Genomic DNA, 21922 nt, shown 5'->3' on the forward strand with positions numbered 1-21922 from the left:
TACATGTGTAATATTCTTCTAATAACTCTGGCAGGGACTGTGTTTTCTTATACTGTCATCCTGCAGTCCTGCTGGACTGCTCATGGAGTCAGAATCCTGAGTATTGCGCTAATGTCCGTGTGCTCTTGACTCCAGCACACTCAGTAGCCACTCAGTTTGTGATGTTGTGTGGCCTCAGTTGTCCTGGTTATTAGAGGTGTTTGGCATCTCAGTCCTCAGAGGCTCTGCCTCTGACTTGTCTTCCTCCAGGCACAGTCTCTGCTCCTGTGCCTACCTTGGCACCTTCTTCAATAACTTGTTGTGGCTGCTGTATGCTAGTCCCTTGCAAAGCCTGAGAAAAAGATTCATACTCTGTCTTCCTTGTAGCCCTTCTCTCTGTGGGTCATTTCTTTGCAGACCAAGTCAAAACAGGGAAGTGCTGGTATTTTTTACCTTCTGACATTTCTTTCCAAGTCAAAGTCATCCATTTATTCTTTTATGCATTTATTCAACAAATATTTGGGACTTCCTGGTAGTTGAGTGGCTAAGACTCCACGCACCCAGTGCTAAGGGCTTGGGTTCGATCCCTGATCAAGAAACTAGATCTTGCCTGCCACAGCTAAAGATCCCACATACTGCAACTAAGACCTGGCACAGAGAAATAAATAAACTAAGTAAGTTTTTAAAAACAACAGGAACAACAAAAACAAACAAAAACCCAAATATTTGAGCGACAAGGATGTGCCAGGCACTCTTCTAGGTGCAGGATATATAGCAGTAAACTAAACAAGAATAAAAGTCTTGCTCTTGTGTAGCTTGCATTTCATTTGTGACGGAGAAAACAATAAACATGATAAATAAGTAAACTATATAGTTTGTTAAATAGCAATAAATGTTAAGGGGAAAATTAAAGTAGGGTACATGAGGAGTGGTGAGGGAAGAAGGGAAAGTTTTAAATAAGTAGGCAAGCAGCAGCTAGTCTGAGATGATGACATTTGATTATGGGGGGAGTGTTCCGTGAAAAGCCTTTGTGGAGGGAATTAGGAACTTGGTCGTTTTAAGTTTGCAATGCCTATGATGAATATCCAAATGAAGATATCTGAAAGGCAATTGGATTTACGTGTTTGGAATTCAGTAGTAAGTTCTGAGCTGGGATTCATTAGCAGGTAGACAGTGTTTAAAGCCATGAAGTAGGATGGGATCACCATGGGAGTGCATGTAGCTAAGAGAGAAGTGGTCCAAAGACTGTCACGGTCCCTCATTTAGAAGTGAAGAGGTGATAGGAACAAGCAAAGAGGATTGAGAAAAAGTGGCAAGTGAAGGAGGAAGACCAGAATTCAAGAGATGAAAGTATTTCAAAGAGGGAGTAATGAACCTTGCTCAAACATTGCTGCTAGGCAAGATGAGGACCAAAAGTTGATGGAACTTAGCAAAGTGGAGGTCATTGGTGGCTGCCAGCATTCTCAGTGGAGAGGTGACCACAACTGACTGGTGCATGCTTTAAAGCCTGATGGCCAGCTCCTACAGGAAATCTTTTCTTTCCTAGAAGAAATCGCTCTTTCGTATTACCCTTGGCAGTGGTGCTGGACAATCCCACATTGGGCTCTCTTAATGTTCCAGCTACTCTTTTTTTTTGCTTTCTAAGATAGAGGTCTTGCAAAAATAAGTAAACTAAACCAGATTCTAATGTAATGAACTGTTTTAAAATCTGTCCAATTGTTTTTGAACTTTTTAAAATGCTTTCTTTTCTTCACATATATTATTTCTCCTAGACTTTGGAAAGTGAAAGAAAATTATTTTAGGGAGAGGTGAACAAAGGTGATAGATTTCCGTGATGCTAGGGAGTACTGGGTAATGGAGTGTTGTTCCCTAAATTCATATCCTTGGTATTCTACTTGCTGTATTTCAACTTGAAATTTTTCACATAATGCTAATTGTCAGAGATGCTGTTTCTTATTTTGTCTCAGTTTCCTAAAGAGCAAAGAAAGAAAGGTAAATCTAAATGTGGATCTCTTACTCAACACCTATTAGGATGGCTGGGAAGCTATTAGAATAAATATGGAACAGTTGGAACTCTCCTACCTTGCTGGTGGGATTGTAAAATGATGCAACCACATTAGAAAACTTCAGAAGTTAATTCTACTGTGTGGCCCCAGCCATTCTACCCCTCAGAATCTACTCAAGGAAAAGCATATGTTAACATAAAGATTTGCATATGAATAAAAATGTCAGTCACAATAGCAAAACTGTAAGCAGTCCAAGTACTCAGCACAGGTGAAGGGTAAACAAATCAGGAGACATTTATACAATAGAACACTACTCAGCAATGATGAGGGGAGAGCTATCAATACATGTGACAAACTTGGATGACTCAAAAACACTACGCTGACCAGAAGCAGCCACACAGAAAAGGGGTACAAGGAAACCTTTGGGGGCATTGGAAATGCCTGTACATATTTTGGTAATGGTTGGTCCAAATTTTCCTTTAATACACATTTTATGGCAAAGATCCACCAACAGTAGACTAGAATATTCCCATTTGTCTCAACTATATCAAAATCATGAAATTAGCAGAAAGTTTGGTCTTAAGAATTATTTCCACCAAATTTATATCTAAGAGCATTTTCTCAGTTAAATTTGGTTTTAGGAATCTTGATATACCCAAGGTCAGTTAACCAGTGAATAAACCAGTTGTTGGTGCATTCAGGCTTTGTAAGAGACACTTAGTCCTCCCTGCTATTATCTTTCTTAATTGTCCATATTTCCTTTACTGACTCTTTGATGGCAATTAAAACACCCAAGGCACAAGGTTAACAGGAATGGCGATTAGACAAAAAGACAAAGGAAAATGTCTCCAGACTTTATGTTTGTCACTACAGAATAACATTCTTAGAAAGGTGTTTCATTCGTTCCTTTAAAAAATGTTGCATTTGCAGTGGTGAAAAAGCTCTGATGCTGGGAGGGATTGGGGGCAGAAGGAGAAGGGGACAACAGAGGATGAGATGGCTGGATGGCATCACTGACTCGATGGACATGAGTTTGAGTGAACTCTGGGAGATGGTGATGGACAGGGAGGCCTGGCGTGCTGCGATTCAAGGGGTTGCAAAGAGTCGGACACGAATGAGCGACTGAACTGAACTGAAGAATCCAACCTAAGAGATATAAATTGATACAGAAATGCCTGTGCCTTGGTTGTGATGGTGGTTACAAGAATGTGTTTACATTTGTCAGAGCTCATTGAATTGGACTCTCAGATGCATTTGTAATATGTAAATTACACTTAAATGAAGTTGGAGAAATGCTTAAAAAGTGGTAAACTATTTTACTTGTGACAGTCACATCAGCTGTGGTTTACATTTTAGGATCAGTATTCAGAAACACTTTGAAAATGGGTGAACTTCATAATAATTTCTTTTGATAGAGTGAAATTATAAGGTGCTTCTCTTTTATCTACCCCATGAATGGTACAGAGGGCAGTTAATTACTTGTTTGGATTCTATGAGAAATACTTAATTCCACATTTTCAACCAGACAGCAAGGAGAATAGACTGCAATAGTCTTCACATTCAGTTCTGGACATTTTCATGTATTGTAGTTGTTGTTCAGTCGCTAAGTCATGTCCGACTCTTTGCGACCCCATGGACTGTAGCATACCAGGTTTCCCTGTCCTTCATCATCTCCCGGAATTTGTTCAAACTCACGTCCATGGAGTCGGTGATGCCATCCAACCATCTCGTCCTCTGTCGTCCCCTTCTCCTCCTGCCTTCAGTCTTTCCCAACATCAGGTTCTTTTCCAATGAGTCTGTTCTTCATATCAGGTACCAAAATACTGGAGCTTCAGTATCAGTCCTTCCAATGAATATTCAAGGTTGATTTCCTTGAGGATGGACTGGTTTGATCTCCTTGCAGTCCAAGGGACTCTCAAGAGTCTTCTCCAGCACTTGAAGTCCAGCAACGTTTGAAAGCATCAATTCTTGGGTTCTCAGCCTTCTTTATGATCCAACTCTCACATCCATAGTTGACTATGGAAAAGCAATAGCTTTTTGTCAGCAAAGTGATGTCTCTGCTTTTTAATATGCTGTCTAGGTTTGTCATATCTTTTCCTCTAAAGAGCAAGAGTCATTTAATTTCATGGCTGCAGTCACCGTCCACAGTGATTTTGGAGCCCAAGAAAACAAAATCTGTTACTGTTTCCATTTTTTCCCCTTCTGTTTGCCATGAAGTGATGGAACCAGATGCTATGATCTTAGTTTTTTGAATGTTGAGTTTTAAACCAGTTTTATCACTCTGCCTTTTTACCTTCATAAAAAGGAGCTTTAGTTCCTCTTCACTTTCTCCCATTAGGGTGGTATCATCTGCATATCTGAGGTTGTTGATATTTCCCCTGGAAATTTTGATTCCAGCTTGTGATTCATCTAGCCTGGCATTTCGCATGATGTATTCTGCATAGACGTTAAATAAGCACGGTGACAGTATACAGCCTTGATGTACTCCTTTCTCAGTTTTGAACCAGTCGGTTGTTCCTTGTTCCATGTCTGGTTTTTACTGTTGCTTCTTAATCTGTATACAGGTTTCACAGGAGGCAGTTAAGGTGGTCTGGTATTCCCATCTCTTGAAGAGTCTTCCACAGTTTGTTGTGATCCACGCAGTCAAAGGCTTTAGTGTAGTCAATGAAAGCAGAAGTAGATGTTTTTCCAGAATTCTCTTGCTTTTTGTATGATCCAATGGATGTTGGCAATTTGATGTCTGGTTCCTTTGCCTTTTCTAATTTAGCTTATTCATTGGAATTTCTTGGTTCACGAACTGTTGAAGCCTAGTTTGAAGGATTTTGAGCATTACCTTGCTAGCATGTAAAATGAGTGCAGTTGTATTTTAGTAGCAATCTTATTTGCAAGAAATACCATAACATATCAAATTCTGAGCAAACAAGGAAGGTTTTGTCCTTTAGATTTCTTCAGTGCTAATAATTTGAATCTTATACATACAACGGAATTAAGATTCATGGGGTGTGTTAGGAATAATGAACTTTGATAGGAGTAATTGAGGTTATAAACAACGCTTGTGAAAGATCTGCCTCAAGTTCATGCAGTGAGCAGGGTCATTAATTGTCTTACATGCTCACAGTCAAGACTCATTAGTGCTTACATAAACCGTTTTCAGTTGGACATATGTTACAAGTATATACATTTTTAAGAAGTCTGGACAGCGTTATACCTGTTTGTGATAACTTCTGAGTAAGTGACTTCTGATTTTGCTCAATCTGTTGCCTTCCCCGAACTCCTCTTATTACCCCTCTGCCACTGTTCACCCTGCTGTCAAGGCTTTAAGTAAGTTCCTTCTATTACACAAGCTACCTTTAATCTTTACTGTATCTCTCCTCTAAATTCATGTGACTCTGGAAGTTGGTACTATTCTTGGGACATATATCTTTGACAATTCTTAGATTATTTTGAACTTATAAATCAACTCAATATTTTTGTGTTTACTTTTATAATACAATTTGGGGATTTTTTTTTGTACAATCATTTTTCTTTGGAGGCAGGGAGCATGCCAGATATTTTAATATCTTTTCTGTGATGTGTAATACAGGATCTTGTATAGCATCTATTTATACTGTACAAATTTTAAAAGCTAAAGTCCTTTCAAAATGTCTCATTTTTAATAACTCTAAAAGGTAAACAGTCATTCATTTAAAATCATGCATTACCAGAGATGTAAAATAATGTTTGTTTATATGAGTCTAGTGTGTAAAGATAAGGAAAATGTAGTGGGCTGCCGTCTATGGGGTCGCACAGAGTCGGACATGACTGAAGCGACTTAGCAGCAGCAGCAGCAGCAGCAGCAGTGTGTAAAGATAAGGAAAATGTTTTTCTTAATACAGTTTGTCTTATACATCTTGTAAATTGACTTGTAGATATCAATGAATGCTTGGAGGACAAGAGTGTTTGCCAGGGAGGAGATTGCATTAATACTAAAGGGTCCTATGAATGTACTTGTCCAGATGGATTCCAGCTAAATGACAATAAAGGATGTCAAGGTAAACTTCTTTCTCTGCTTTTTTAAATTATAATTTACATAATTACTCAGTTCTGTGTTGCTTCCTGATAATAGTTTATGGTTTTACCACTGTATATATAAATGAGCTGTGCAAATTTTTAATAACTTTTTTATAAGTATTATTATATTTATTTATACGTATTATTATAATTTTTTTGAGTCTGCATCAAGTACAGGAAGTTCTTGCTTTGCACTGCACCAGATTAACTAAAACTCATGCATTTTGGAACTGTGTCCTAGCTTTACGTGATTCTGTGGTATCTATGATCACCTGTACTTTGCTGTACTTTCCTTCCATTGGCCAACCTTGGTATTTGATTCTAAGTCACCTTTTCATTTTTACATATCCTTCATGCGCCTATTTCATTTTGTCCCATAACATGTTTCTGCTTTTTTGTTTTTCCTGATCCCTGTTTTTACTCAGTATCTAGCTTTTCCTCTCCCCAAAAAAGCCTGATTAATAATTTGGTCATAATTACAGAGGACAGAATTTTCTATTTTTTCAAAGTGCTATCACATTTGATCTCCCAAACAGCTGTCCTCCTCCCCTTATCTGCCGTTTCACTTTTTGCAGTTTGTTACCTGCAGTCAGCTGTGGTCTGAAAATAGATGGAAAATTCCAGAAACAATTCACAAATTTTAAATTGCTTGCTGTTCTGACTAGTATATGAAATCTCATGCTATCCCATTTCATCCTGGTCCAGATGTGAATCATCCTTTTGTCCAGCACATCTCATCTGTTAGTCACTTAGTAGCCATCTCTACCATTATCAGATCCGCTGTTGAGGTACCATAGTGCCTGTGTACCAGCAACTCTTATCTTACCTCATAATGATTCCAGAGAACAAGGGTAGTGATGCAAACCATTTGGATATACCAAAAAGAAGCCATAAGGGTATTTTTTTTTTAAATGAAGAAGTGGAAGTTCTTGACTTACTAAGGAAAGAAAAAAAAATCCTATTTTAAGGTTGCTAAGATCAGTGGCAACAAAAGAACAAATCTTTTATCTGTGATACTGTGAAGAGAGAAGAAGAAATTTGTTCTGTTTTTGTTGTTGACCCTCAAACTGCAAAAGTCATGGCCACAGTGCATGCTAAGTCCTTATAAGATGAAAAAGGCATTAAACTTGCACAGTAAGATAATTGGAAAGAGAGAGAAATTGTGTTTACATAACTTTTATTTTGGTATACTGTTCTCATCCTATTTTATTATTAATTGTTAATCTCTTGCTGTGCCTTATTTATCAATTAAAATTTATTATATGTATATATAAGAAAAAAGTAGTGTATACATGGTTTGGTACTATCCATAATTTCGAGTGTCCAACCGGGGGTCTTATAATGTGTTCTCTGGGGATAAAGGAGGACTGACTGTACAGTGGACACAATTAGAACATAGCACCGATCACAACACAGTTTTAACTAAATGCCTGTTGTGTGCCAGTTACTGTATTACCTCACTTAATTTGTAGAGAATCGAGGAGGAAACTTTTATCCATTTTGTGATTGAGTAATGGAAGCTCAGAGACGTTAATTAGCATGCTCCTCACTAAGAAGTAATTGAACTGAGATTTGAACCCAAGATCTTTCCCCTTTATTTTCTCTACATTGCCATGCCAATTATTGTTACATGTATAGCCAAAGGAAAGAAGACAGATTCAGTGATTCCCCCCTCCAAGTATAATGCATAGAGTTATTTTTTATGTTGTGATTAAAAAGTCACATTTGTTCCAAAATTTTTAGCTACACCTAATTACCCCACAAATTTTCCTGTAATTATTAGTCTTAATAAACCCATGCCTTTTTCCATTGAAAACTCACACTTACCTGTTCTCTTATTTATTTCTAATACTGGATAAATTTTCTTATTGTTCCTCCACCATTATGGAACTCTGTCATTCAGTTAGTTCAGTCAGTTCAGTCACTCAGTCATGTCCGACTCTTTGCCACCCCATGAATTGCAGCACACCAACTCCTGGAGTTCACCCAAACCCACGTCCATCGAGTCAGTGATGCCATCCAGCCATCTCATCCTCTGTTGTCCCCTTCTCCTCCTGCCCTCAATCCCTCCCAGCATCAGAGTCTTTTCCGGTGAGTCAACTCTTTGCATGAGGTGGCCAAAGTACTGGAGTTTCAGCTTTAGCATCATTCCTTCCAAAGAACATCCAGGGCTGATCTCCATATAGCCCAAATTACATATAAATAAAAGTTTGTTGGAGTCATTTTTATCTGTTGTTCCTGGACACGTGTGACTTTTAAAATCCTGGCTTGTCATAATTTATATTACTCTCACATGTCCCAAATCACAGTATTCTTATAAAAGGGAATATGGTGTCTACTCTCTTAGTGGTGGTTCTAGAATATTTACCTGATGTACCTTATCTACATTCAGCTCTGTATCCCTGAGATATAAAATACATGGACCTTTGCCTCAAGATCTTTTAAAATTAATGCCCTTACTGATCCCAGGATGTAAATATTCTGCAGCATGTACCTTAGAGAGTGTATATTTATTTACCTTCAAGGTAAATTTAAAGTTTTCAGTGTTCCCAATACAGAAACTAAATAAATGTGTTTGGACTTAATACAATTGAGAAGAAAGATTTGAATTGTAAATTTATGACAGTATTTCCATTTGGGAGACTTTTAAATCTTAATAGAATCTTGATTTATATAAAAATGCTAAGAGATACCCCTGAACCCCTGAATCCTGTTTTTATTACAGACATTTGGGCTTAGGAATAATTTTTTTTTGTTTCTTCTTGTCATAAAGTTTTGACCAAATAGAAGTAAAACGAAGTCTTGTATAAATGGACTATGAGTTCATATTGCAAATTTTATGTACTTCTAGAGTTAAATTATAAGAAACCAATTTAGTCATCTGATTAATTAATTATACTGTCTTCTCTCAGTATATTAAATTTGTGTTTGAGATTTTTTGGGAGCTCAAATGTGGCTGCTTCAAACATATGATGTTTTATTGTTACATTGGTGACTCCCAATTTCCAGAATAAACTAATATGTCTACTTGAAAAACTTATATCCAAATTAATGAAAAATATCCCTGCAGTGGGATATAGTGCCATTTGAAAAACAGTGTCTGTGAATTTGCTCCATCACCCACCTGCGCTGATTAGAGGCTGTTGGTAATGTCTTGTGCACTGACCTTGTTTTGAGTCCTCTCTCTTTGCCACATCACTGGAGGCAGGTTTATGATCCTTCACTCTGCCTGAAGTTAGTAGCCTACTTCTATTTAATCCCATGATCATGTCAGCATTCTGTATGTGGGCATAGATTTCAGTTTGTTTTAATGCTGAAAACATAATTTATGACAATGTGAATAACCATGGAACATATTTGAAAAATAATGTGTGATAGGCATAAAATTTAAATCTTACCTAGTAATCTGAAGATGGGTCCATATTCAGGAAGGCATTTTCAATTGAAAGTGTAAGAATCTCTTCCCTCAGGACAATTAACTATGATACACAGACAGCATGGAAATTCTATGTTAACAGTCTCTTTAGGAATGTGGCAGCATACATTTGAGCTTCAGAATATACTCAGTTTCACATTTTGACTTACACATGCCAAATTGTGAATTTCTGTGGAATCTCGGACCCATGAAAGAAACCCAACTTAAATATAGTCTGACTTTCAGCTGAGTTACTAGCAGCATAGTTTAGAAATGCCTCAATAAGTACAACCCAAATTGAATGCATATGTTTCTCTGGTTCCAGATATTCATGTTGTTCTTTCTTGGTGGTTTCCTGGAAAAAAGTCTGGGAATTCGTCTACAGTTCCTGTCATCAGACTTTTTAGACAATTATTTGTTAATCGGTGACTTCTCTTGAAGCAAAAATGTTTATGCACACGATTCCCTTTGCAAAGTTGCAAAGTCTGACAGTTTTTAAAAGGTCACATTGAGTCATAGGTAAAATAAGAAGGTGGTCTTAGATAACCTCTAAGGCTCTACAAGATGAACAGCGACCCTGGACTTGATCCCCAGGCCAGTGGAACTTTATGGCACCTTGTTGCTCAGGTGGGAGGCAGCAGATTCCAGGCAGCAGGTTGGAAAGAAAGAATAGTGCTAACGGGTAAAAGAAGGTCAGAGTTCAGGAATGATTACAATCTAAGGTATTTTCAGTAGATAGCAAACAGAGGATACCAGAGAATTTACAAAAGGAGGGAAGGATTTCACAGAGTGGAATCATATTAAGAAACAGTAAAGTAGAAAATGATTCATTGTTCTTTCTTGAAATATTTTAAAATTAGTGACAATAACCAGAATGGGAGAGTTGTTAAGAAAATGAGTAATTCCTGCTTGATTTCTTAGGTTCAGCAGAAGATAAGCCAACTGGCCTGAAATATATGGCAGATGGAAGGGTAAAGAGTTCAAGCTTAATATTCAGATAGCTAAATCAGTAATATTGCCAGAATTCCCGTTACACGGTGAGAGGAACAGACATGAAGAAGAGCCCTAGGAGACCCTGGATACAGGGAAAGAAGTGACCCTCTGGAGGAGGGGAGCTGCCAGCTTGGTGGCTAAGCATGTTCTCTAGGTCACTGTAAAGGCCCCTCATCTGTATGTTTTCCATGCTCCCATTCAACTTTATAGTTATTTGTCTTGGTTTCTGCCTCCCCTATAATACTGTGAGCTTCACTACTGTGAGTAGGCCCCTGCCTACTCAACCATCTTTTAGGAAACCATCAGTAAAAGTTTTTAATTGAATTTAAGATGGACTTCAGAGAAGGCAATGGCAACCCACTCCAGTACTCTTGCCTGGAAAATCCCATGGACAGAGGAGCCTGGTAGGCTGAAGTCCATGGGGTCGCTAGGAGTCAGACACGACTGAGTGACTTCCCTTTCACTTTTCACTTTGATGCATTGGAGAAGGAAATGGCAACCCACTCCAGTGTTCTTGCCTCGAGAATCCCAGGGACAGGGGAGCCTGGTGGGCTGCTGTCTCTGGGGTCGCACAGAGTCGGACACAACTGAAGCAACTTAGCAGCAGCAGCAAGATGGACTTGAAATTTTTTTTTTTTTTTGCATAGGGGTAGCCGATTAACAAATAATATTGTGATGCTTTCAGATGAATTCTGAAGGGACTCAGCTATACATATACCTGTATTCATTCTCCTCCAAACTCCCCTCCCATCCAGGCTGCCGTATAACATTGAGCAGAGTTCCATGTGCTATACAGTAGGTCCTTGTTGATTATCCATTTTAAATATTTTAAATATAACAGTGTGTACATGTCCATCCCTTCTCCCTAACTATCCCTTCCCCGCATCCTTCCCCTGGCAACCACAAGAACATTCTTGAAGTCTGTGAGTCTGTTTCTGCTTGGTAAGTAAGTTCATTTGTATCCTTTCTTTTTAGATTTCACATAAAAGAGATGACATATGATATTTCTCCTCTTCTGTCTGACTTTCTTCACTCTGTGGGACATTCTCTAGGTCCACTCATGTTGCTGCAAATGGCATTATTTCATTCTATTTTAATGGCTGAGTACTATTCCATTGTATGTGTGTACCACATTAAAGATGGACTTTTAAGATGATGTGTTTAGGGCCTATTTGTTGTTTAGTTGCTAAGTCATATCTGACTCTTCTGCAACCCCATGGACTGTAGCTGCCAGGCTTCTTTGTCCATGGGATTTCCCAGGCAAGAATACTGGAGTGGGTTGCCATTTCCTTCTCCAGGGGATCTTCCTGACCCAAGGATCAAACCCACGTCTCCTGCCGTGGTAGGTGGATTCTTTACCACTGAGCCTCCAGGGAAGCCCGAGGACCTCGTTAGTAAGAAATGACTTCAGAAAGACAGGAAAATGACCTTGGTAGGGCTACTTCTTGGGTGGTGCCTAGGACATGTGATAGCTTTATGATTCCAGTTGATTAAGAGAACCTTAATCACTGTTCAGTTAGAACAGGATGAACAAAACTGAGAGTTTTTGGTGAACAAGTATTCATAATACACTCTTCACTTGCTATACTGGGAGGTGGACTCAGAGTTAAAATATGAAGTTCTCTTGAAGAAGCAGTCAGTGTAAGAGGGACACAGGAGACAAACAGCAGGTAAAATGCAGTGCACTCAGGCAGTCTTGGGTGTCAGCAGCATCGTGACTAGGTGAGCCATTCTCCATGATTCCTTATGCTGTCCCCTTCAGGTGCTCTTAGCCAGCATCATTAGGACTGCCTTTAAAGATCATGGCACGGATACCAAACAATTCCTGCATTATTAGCATTTAGAAGTACATCGTCACCCTGGCTGCAGGGAGCATAATCTTTCTTCATTGAGGACAAGCAGAGTATGAGATGGTCAACACACAGTGGTCAACACACAAACTACAGCATGATCTGTACATGAGTCTTAGTAATAATCATTACCACTTTTCTGACTCTTGGTGGTATTGAGTACTACACTAAGCACTGGATGCTCATCCACTAAATTCATCGTCACAAAGCTGTGCAAATATTAAAGGCCACGTTTTTCTTGTACTTTATTTCTTGTATCCATTTTCAGTGAAACAGATTGGAGTCAATTTCCTTTGTATATTCAGACATTGGAGAAGTGACATTTTTGAGTTAAACACCGTTAGACATGTCCAACCTTGCCCTTAAGTTCACTTCCCAGGGATGGATAGGCATGGACTTGAGAAGACATACAGGCCACAGGAGAGCTGTTTTCATGGTGGTGAAAGAAGACGAAGGAGAACACAGTATTCCCACTGAAGAATATTTCACAAAAGACTTAATTTATTAGATTCCCTCGAGCCTCATATATATATATATATATATTTTTTTTTTAAAGGGTACCCTTGATTTGAACCTATGAACTTGCTCTTTTTAGGATAAAAATGGTAAACATTGGCTATTTCCTATGATTCAACCCAAGTAATTTCTCTCTCCTGACAGTCCAGCTTGTCTTGTGGTCTGGTGTGTATACAAACAGTATAGTGTGCCACCAAATACACGTCTGGCCATTTTGTAATAGATTTTGCTTCCTGTCTTATCTGATATCATCAGAAAGCAAAACAGGTTTTTTTCAAGTATGTGGAACTCTTCTTGATTCCAGATATTAATGAATGTGAACAACCCGGACTCTGTGGTCCTCATGGAGAATGTCTAAACACAGACAGCTCTTTTCACTGCATCTGCGAACAGGGTTTCTCAATCTCTGCAGATGGACGTACGTGTGAAGGTAAGATGAACAATAAGACCTCGTGTAATTATTGCATGATAAAACAGAAAGGAGATGCCTTTCTATTTTAATTGGCACAGGCTCTGAGACACTGATAGGCACTCATGATTTAAGGCCTTGGAGCACATATGCACTGAGGGGACCCCTCCCTGAAATGCAGCTCAAGGTGGCTAGGATTTACAGACAGGATAAACTGCTATTATAATGGTGAAAATACTCACAGGTGATTCCATGATTGGTGCTGAATTAATGAGTCAAAATGTGCGGGAGGTGATTTTAGGTGCATGTGGGAGACAGAAAGGGAAATGGAGCAACATCCCTGATGTAACCCAAGACTCTGTTGATTTTGATTATGTTTCATATAGATCATCTGTATCATTCTGTATATAAACATGCCTTGCTTGATTTTTCTCTGTACCATTGTCAGCAGACATTTTCCAGAGTTATTCCTTTAAGATCCTTTGCTCTGAACCAGTATATTTTCCTACCTTTCAGTATTTATTATATCCTAGGAGCGAATTAAGTTGTAAGACATTAAGATAACATGTTGGCTTTCTATTGGCAACCTCTTTATGTTTGCAGGGCTGCAGCACTAGTTATATACATAAAATTTATATTCTTGATGACTTATGATAGTTTGATAAATTGAAGAATAATTCATCTGAACCTTTATAAAAGTAAACTGAGAAGAGTCCTATAATCATAATTTTTCATCCACCCCTTGGAGAATCTAGGTTATCAAAACCCAACTCTGTTTTAAAGAAGCATGAAAGTTCTGTTCTGGGCCTGTGATAGGACTTAGTGTCTTTGCTTTTAAAAAGGAGTGGAGCAGGAAGTGTGTTCTCTCCTTACTCACACCACAATGGAATCAGGCCGAGGACCGGCAACCAGGTTCATCTGAAATGAATTATTTTATTGAGAAGAATAAACTGATCTTATAAAAAGCAGGAGATTGTTGAAATTGCTCTCCTGCTGAGTAGACAAAACATGAATGCCAGATTTGGCTTCAAGTGAAAGAGAGATAGTGCAGGGTAGGGTTTAAAGATTAGGAGGGGTTTGGAAGTGATCAAAAGTGGGGAAATGGAGAAAAACATCATAAAGAAGATGCCCATGAGAGGTTTACTCCATGTTTCAGTGGTTTGAGTTTTAATTAATTTTATATTTAGAGCTCTGAGACTCATAAGAAAGAGCATGCATGCAGGCCTTCTAGGGGGATCACAGAATTCCCTGGTAGAGAGGCTAGGGTGCTAGCCAACTTGAGTGACTGAAGACATGAAATATGCAGAATGTTCATTTCCCTGCCTTCTAAAAGGGTGCAGGTTTGCTTCTTCAGCTAGCTGTAAATCATGGCTAGTAAGGTCTTCCTTAACTAAGAAATGGTCTAAGTTACAGATACCAGTAGCTGTGCCATGCAAAAACTGTATTTTAAAAAAATGTATAAGTCATTTCAAGTGCTCACCAGTCAAAGCCATATACCAGTATAAACATACTCAGGTTTGTTTTTTCTTTTGTACTTTGTACTTTTTCTTTAAATCTGTGTCTTTTAAAATCTTTATTTCTGCAGCTCAAGAGTTATATAATCACTGTAACTTAGTTGCAGTTCTAATTTGTTTAGGCATTTACTTGGCGGGGATTTGAATTTTAAACTGTGTTTTAAGAAAACTTCTAGGGCTTTGTAAATTCCTGTACTTTGGTATATGGTCTTTGACCCTTGTTCCATATTTTTTACTCCAGAATCTGGACAATTTTTACAAAAGTATCAAAGCAGATACTTTAGAACATTGTGCTGATACCTGGCAGTATAACTAGAAAGCCCCCTCATTATTAGGCATGTTAATCTCTTTCTTGAATAAGCTTTGCAAGATTTTCATTTTTTATGGTCTTAATCCAGTAGACTAAACTGGCTCAAATTTTCTTTCACTGGACTTAGTTTGAAACTTGTGCCAGTAGCAATATGTCTTGATTCTACCCCTGGCAGTGGTGTAGGACGAAGCCAGTCCATGTGATTGGGATTTAGCTATGGAGCTGATCTGTATGGGGTTTGAATTAACACCCAGAAGTGGCTGGCACTCTTGCTTCGTGCCCATCCATCAGCTTACCTCCTAACTTCTAATTAAAGCAGCTGAAGCCACATGGACACGAGGGCTGGCATACCTTGCTTCAAGCAGGGCTGAAGGAATCCCGCCCAGCTGAAGGGAGGAGGGCCCTTCCCTAATCCCCCATGACTTGGAGAGTTGTCCGCATCTGTTCACAGATATTGAACCACAATGAAGAGGCAGTCTGTCAATACCAACTGTCTCAGGTATCAAGGAGCAGGATCGAATCTTTGAAAATAAAAACCACCAGTGGCTCCATCCTTTCTCTTATGCTGCTTTGGGAGCATGTCTGCGGAAGAGGATGGAGAAGTATCTTGTTTTTCCCACATGAGATAAAGAATAAGTGTCAGTTGAACCTGGAATAGGAAGTAAGTGGTGGGTGTGCAGCTATTTGTTTATTCATTTGCTCAGTGACAGAGCGCCTATCTCATGCCAGGCACGTTAGTGTTCTGAGGGCAAAATACACCCTGTTCTTGTCCACATGGAACCTACATTCCAGGAAGAGATTTGGGGATAAATAAGTAAAAGTTCATGTTGAAATTTATGTTTTTGTATTTAAATAATATAGCATGGTTCTATTTTAAGGATATAAAAAAGTACAGGGTACGGCATGTCATATACAATCTATAACTCACAGAGTTGTTTTTTTCCCCAAGTCTTACACGTGAATGTCAGGAAAGTACAGGGAATCAAGGCCTTTTTGATTTATGTCTACTTCTGTAATTCTTTCTTTTATTCTCATAACTGTGGTTCTTCTCCTCCTGCCACCCCCCTTTACACCCTCTAGCCAGAGATTGTGTAGGAAAGCAAAGGAGACTTTTGATTTTGTTCATTCAGCTCACTGTTTTATATCGTAAATTGGCTTATCCATTTGTTTTAAAAAGCCCCAATTCTTTGGTTCCTTTATTTTCCCCTACTTTTTAAATTACAGAATTCAAATTTGCTTGAAAATGATATATCAGTGTAGGTTCATAGGAAAAATATGTATACTCCCATTTGTAAGCTGACTCAGAGTTTCGTTTCTTCATAGGCAACAGGATGTGAGTGAGTGGGAAGAAGACTGGGGAAACTTGTGACAGTCAGAATCCTCAGTGTCACCATGTCTGTGCCCTGGCTCCCCTGGAGAAATGCCTCCTGGCCTCTGACTTAGCATCAGTCTGTTCACGTGCCTCTGGGAGGGCTGCTCTTGGCTAGGAATGGCTGTGCTCTCCCAGTTGGATGTCCATGTCGATTAAGGCCTTATATGGCAACAGATGAAACTGGGGACATCAGGCATCTCTAGACTCCACTGTGGTTTCTGTTCGCATCATACACTGGCCACACTGGTCTAGCAGGGACCTCAGAGGAGCCTAGCGGCACAGAGGGAACATCAGTGACTAATGGAACCTGGTTAATCATGACGAATTAGGCCTCTAAACTATGACCAAAATCACTCCCTAAAATCATATCCTTTAGAAAGCATCCTCGTTCATTCATCCATTTGACAAATATTTATTGCATGTCTACTATATACTGGCCACTCCTAGGAACCAGGGTGATGTCTCTGAACAAAGAATAGCTCCACTTTCTTGGAGACAGTAAACTAATGTCAGCTATATAATATGCTATAAAGTGGTAAACCCCCTGAAAGAGAGCAGAGTAATGGGGGTCTGAGGGCTAGAGCAAAGAACGGAAGTTAGCAACTAGGGTAGTCACAACTGGCCATTCTGCCTCTGTAATGTAGATTAATGAAAGTAATGCCAAAATTGTGTCTGAGTAACAGATGGAGCCATGCTAAGTGCTTTTCTTTTTCAAAGTGGTCATCGACTAGGCTAAGTGATAATAGCCTGTCAATAAACAGTCAGGAGGACATAAGACTGTCTGCTAAAGGCCTCTTTCCGGTTGCCAACATGTGAGTTCTGTTGTCCAGATGGGAATAAAAGATCAGAGTATAATACCAAGAGCAAGCCCGATGTGAGTTGTGGGCTTTGCTTGACACTGATGCACCAGTATAGGTTCATCAGTCATAGCAAATGTACCACTCTGGTCGGGGTGGTTGACAGTGGGAGAAGCTAGGGGAGGGGACGGTTTTGGGAAAACAAGGGGAATAAGGAAACTTCCTGTTAAATTTTATTGTGACCCTAAAACTGCTCTTTAAAGTCTGCTTTTAAAAATCAGACATTCCTGAAATTAACCTGAAAAAAATTAATTATTTTTTGTCAAAAAAAACCCCTTTAAGTTCATTTCTGTATTTGACTGCTATCTTTTTCTCCTCTGAATGTTGTTGTTTGTTTCTTACTTTTCAAAAAAAGCACCCCAGATGGAGTATGTGATCAGGAACTTCTGCTCTCACATTCAAAGCATCTCTGATATTGATTTAACAATTGAAAACTGTAGGATTGGAAGGGGACTTTTGGAACATTGAACTTAACTCTGAAACCCAAAGCACTCAAAGAATCAAGTCTTATTGTTGAACGGCTATAGCCTCTAATCCTGTAATCTGTTTAGATACCTACCATAAACCGCTTCTTACTTCTTACCGCTTCATTCATTTGGGTGGGAAAACACAACAAATGCAAGTGATAAGGATGGCTGGCTTCATGAAGTTCACTGAGAACAGTGGTATCAGAAAGATTAAAAGAAGTTGGGTCCAAACTCTTAGATCAATTTTGTGTGCATTGGGAACCAGAAAATACACTAAGGACAACCTTTGCCAAATCAAAGAAAGAAAAATGAACTGGGAGTGAGTGTGGTTTTGTTTTCAGACTTTGAGGTACATTTTCCACGAGCAGTGTAGAAAGAAAGTATAAAACCATGTTGACAGCAATCCAAGGCAGTTGGTGGTTTTGTGGCATGAAGATAGAACTTTATGTCTATCACCAAAGAGAAAATATTTTTGAAAATGACTTAGCCAAGTAGGACATTGAAGTACCCTGACACAATAATATATTACATCTGGCTACTTGGCCCAAAGATTTTTAGGTTTTTTAGTACTTTTAGGCTTGGAAAGTGAAAAAAAAAAAAAATCCAGTAAGAGAATACAACCACAGTATTTTCTAAAGACGAGGAATTTAACTTAACAACAGGATCCTTTCCCTCCCTTGTGTGAAAAAGGATCAGACAGCATTCCAGGTAAGGAAAGGAAGTGGCCTCTTGCTATAATGGCTACTGTTCTTCACACTCACTCCTCCTGTGAATGTACTTCTGCAGAAGTGAATGAAATGGATGTTTAAATCATTAGGGAGAGAGCTGAGGAAATCTTGCTGGAATAAACTGCTTTTGGACCTGGAATACATATTTTCCATGCGTTGCTTGATTGTCCTTCCTATATCAACATTTTTATAAAGAAATTCACAATGGTGGCAAAAAATTTGAGAGCTCTTCCTAAGCCTTTTATTGCTACTGACCTTTTCATACCCCAGAGCTATGGAAAATCATTTGTTCATAGAAGAAGTAAACACTTTTTATTTCAGCCAAAAAATAGACATGAAGCTTCCAGAAAGGGCAGTCTGTGAACAGGCAGGCTGCCCCTCACACATTATGCTGTGTTCCCCAGCTCATGTCTGGGCGCCGAGAGCTTCTTGCATCTATTTTGATGAATCTTTGGATGTCATCAGTAAGCCAAGTTCTCATGGAAGAACTATACCATGGAAGGTTGTTGTCAATGATACTTTTGTACTTTAGACCTAAATTTTAATGCTTAATATATTGAGTCCAGAATCAGTTACTTTGTAGGCATCTAACAGAAGTATGATGTGGTTGTCTTGGACACCCTGTATGAGTGTACTGGAGAAACTTCACATATCTGATTTCATGACTTAATATTAAAACAAAAGTAGTAATAGTAATAACCAGCATTCACTGAGTTCTTGTTAGGAGCCAGGCACATATGCTAACTGTATTGTACCTATTTTCTCTTTTAATTTTCACAACAAACACATAGGTAGGTAGGTTAAATATTAATTTGTTTGCTTTGGTTATAATGAGCAGATTAAATTAAGGAAATTTATTATACTAACAAGAAGTACATTGCTTGTTACCTCTCATCCACTATAGATCTTTATTTAATGTCTCTTTCTCAGTAGGTCCTTTTTTTTTCATTTTTTGAAGTATGGTTGATATACACAATAATGTGTTAATTATTGCTATACAGCTGTATGTGTAATATTCAGTATCAATTTTGAATATTATTCATATTCAATATCTTGTGATAAACTATAATGGGAAAGAATATGAAAGATCTTTTTCATAGTTCCCTGTGCTTACATAGGACCTGGTTGTTTATTCATTCTATATATAGCAGTTTGTGTCTGCTAATCCCAAACTCCCAGTCCATCCCCTCTCACTCTCTCCCTTCAGTTCAGTTCAGTCGCTCAGTCATGTCCGACTCTCTGCAACTCCATGGATCGCAGCACGCCAGGCCTCCCTGTCCATCACCAACTCCCGGAGTTCACTCAGACTCACATCCATCGAGTCAGTGATGCCATCCAGCCATCTCATCCTCGGTCGTCCCCTTCTCCTCCTGCCCCCAAATCCCTCCCAGCATCAGAGTCTTTTCCAATGAGTCAACTCTTCGCATGAGGTGGCCAAAGTACTGGAGTTTCAGCTTTAGCATCATTCCTTCCAAAGAAATCCCAGGGCTGATCTCCTTCAGAATGGACTGGTTGGATCTCCTTGCAGTCCAAGGGACTCTCAAGAGTCTTCTCCAACACCACAGTTCAAAAGCATCAATTCTTCGGTGCTCAGCCTTCTTCACAGTCCAACTCTCACATCCATACATGACCACTGGAAAAACCATATCCTTGACTAGACGGACCTTAGTCAGCAAAGTAATGTCTCTGCTTTTGAATATGCTATCTAGGTTGGTCATAACTTTTCTTCCAAGGAGTAAGCATCTTTTAATTTCATGGCTGCAATCACCATCTGCAGTGATTTTGGAGCCCAAAAAATAAAGTCTGACACTGTTTCCACATCTATTTCCCATGGAGTGATGGGACCGGATGCCATGATCTTCGTTTTCTGAATGTTGAGCTTTAAGCCAACTTTTTCACTCTCCTCTTTTACTTTCATCAAGAGGCTTTTTACTTCCTCTTCACTTTCTGCCATAAGGGTGTTGTCATCTGCATGTCTGAGGTTACTGATATTTCTCCCGGCAATCTTGATTCCAGCTTGTGTTTATTCCAGTCCAGCGTTTCTCATGATGTACTCTGCATAGAAGTTAAATAAGCAGGGTGACAATATACAGCCTTGACGCACTCCTTTTCTTATTTGGAACTAGTCTGTTGTTCCATGTCCAGTTCTAACTGTTGCTTCCTGGCCTGCATACAGATTTCTCAAGAGGCAGGTTAGGTGGTCTGGTATTCCCATCTCTTTCAGAATTTTCCACGGTTTATTGTGACCCACACAGTCAAAGGCTTTGGCATAGTCAATAAAGCAGAAATAGATGTTTTTCTGGAACTCTCTTGCTTTTTCCATGATCCAGCGGATGTTGCTGATTTGATCTCTGGTTCCTCTGCCTTTTCTAAAACCAGCTTGAACATCAGGGAGTTCATGGTTCACGTATTGCTGAAGCGTGGCTTGGGGAAATTTGAGCATCACTTTACTAGCGTGTGAGATGAGTGCAATTGTGCGGTAGTTTGAGCATTCTTTGACATTGCCTTTCTTTGGGATTGGAATGAAAACTGACCTTTTCTAATCCTGTGGCCACTGCTGAGTTTTCCAAATTTGCTGTGCTGTACATAGGACCTGGTTGTTTATTCGTTCTATATATACCAGTTTGTGTCTGCTAATCCCAAACTCCCAGTCCATCCCCTCTCACTCTCTCCCTTGCCAACCAGCAATCTATCCTCTATGTCCCTGGTTCTTTCATAGATAGGTTCACTTGTGTAATGTGTTTGATTCCACATGTGAGTGTTATCATATGCTATTTGCCTTTCTGTTTGACTTACACTTATGTGATGATCTCTTGTGTCCATGTTGCTGCAAATGGCATTATTTCATTCTTTTTTATGGTCAAGCAGTATTCTATTGTATATATGTATCACATCCTCTTTATCTATTCATCTGTCAGTGAACCTTTCTCTAATCATCCTTTTCTCATCTTTACCCACTCCCTACATTTCTGTTTTCTCTCTCTTTTTTAAAGTACCTTTTTCTACTTCTTTCTCTTATTTATTGTCCAATCTTTCTGCTAGACACTAAGGCTCATAAGACGTGAATCTTTGTCTGTTTTGTTCATAATTTTGTGCCTTTGAGAATGTTAGGTAGGGCCAGTAAAAAATCGGGATGGCCGAAAGAGTCATTTGGTTAGTGAATGTGTTCAATAAAGTTCTTAGTGAAAATGAAAAATATGTCTTATTTTTTACTTAAAATCAAACTTTTTGGCCAACCCAGGACTTCATAAATGAATGAAGGGACTTAGTGAAAAGCCTTCCCTATTTTTTGAAAATCTGACTCCTAAAAGCACACTCCCTAAAGCACACTCTGCTTGGTAACTGGGTGCAGCAGTGGCTAAAAAGTTGGGCTGTGGAATTTGAATACACAGGCTTGAAGTCTTGCTCCAGCACTTTCAAGTTGTGTGGACTTGACTCACATGAGTCATATATCTC

At 39.0% G+C, this 21922-nt stretch overlaps 1 protein-coding gene across 9 annotated transcripts in view; it reads left to right on the forward strand.

Moving 5' to 3' along the window:
• Positions 1–21922, forward strand: part of LTBP1 (latent transforming growth factor beta binding protein 1) — a 455261-nt gene that overhangs the window by 351183 nt on the left and 82156 nt on the right. For all 9 annotated transcript variants that reach the window (XM_040224607.1, XM_040224608.1, XM_040224611.1 and 6 more), the window contains 2 exons: positions 5894–6016; positions 13114–13239. In XM_040224607.1, the coding sequence (XP_040080541.1) occupies positions 5894–6016; positions 13114–13239 (249 nt within the window). The remainder of the gene's footprint in view (positions 1–5893; positions 6017–13113; positions 13240–21922) is intronic.

The sequence above is a fragment of the Oryx dammah genome, unplaced genomic scaffold, assembly GCF_014754425.2.
Source record: "Oryx dammah isolate SB20612 unplaced genomic scaffold, SCBI_Odam_1.1 HiC_scaffold_25, whole genome shotgun sequence".
In the NCBI taxonomy this organism is placed as follows: Eukaryota; Metazoa; Chordata; class Mammalia; order Artiodactyla; family Bovidae; genus Oryx; species Oryx dammah.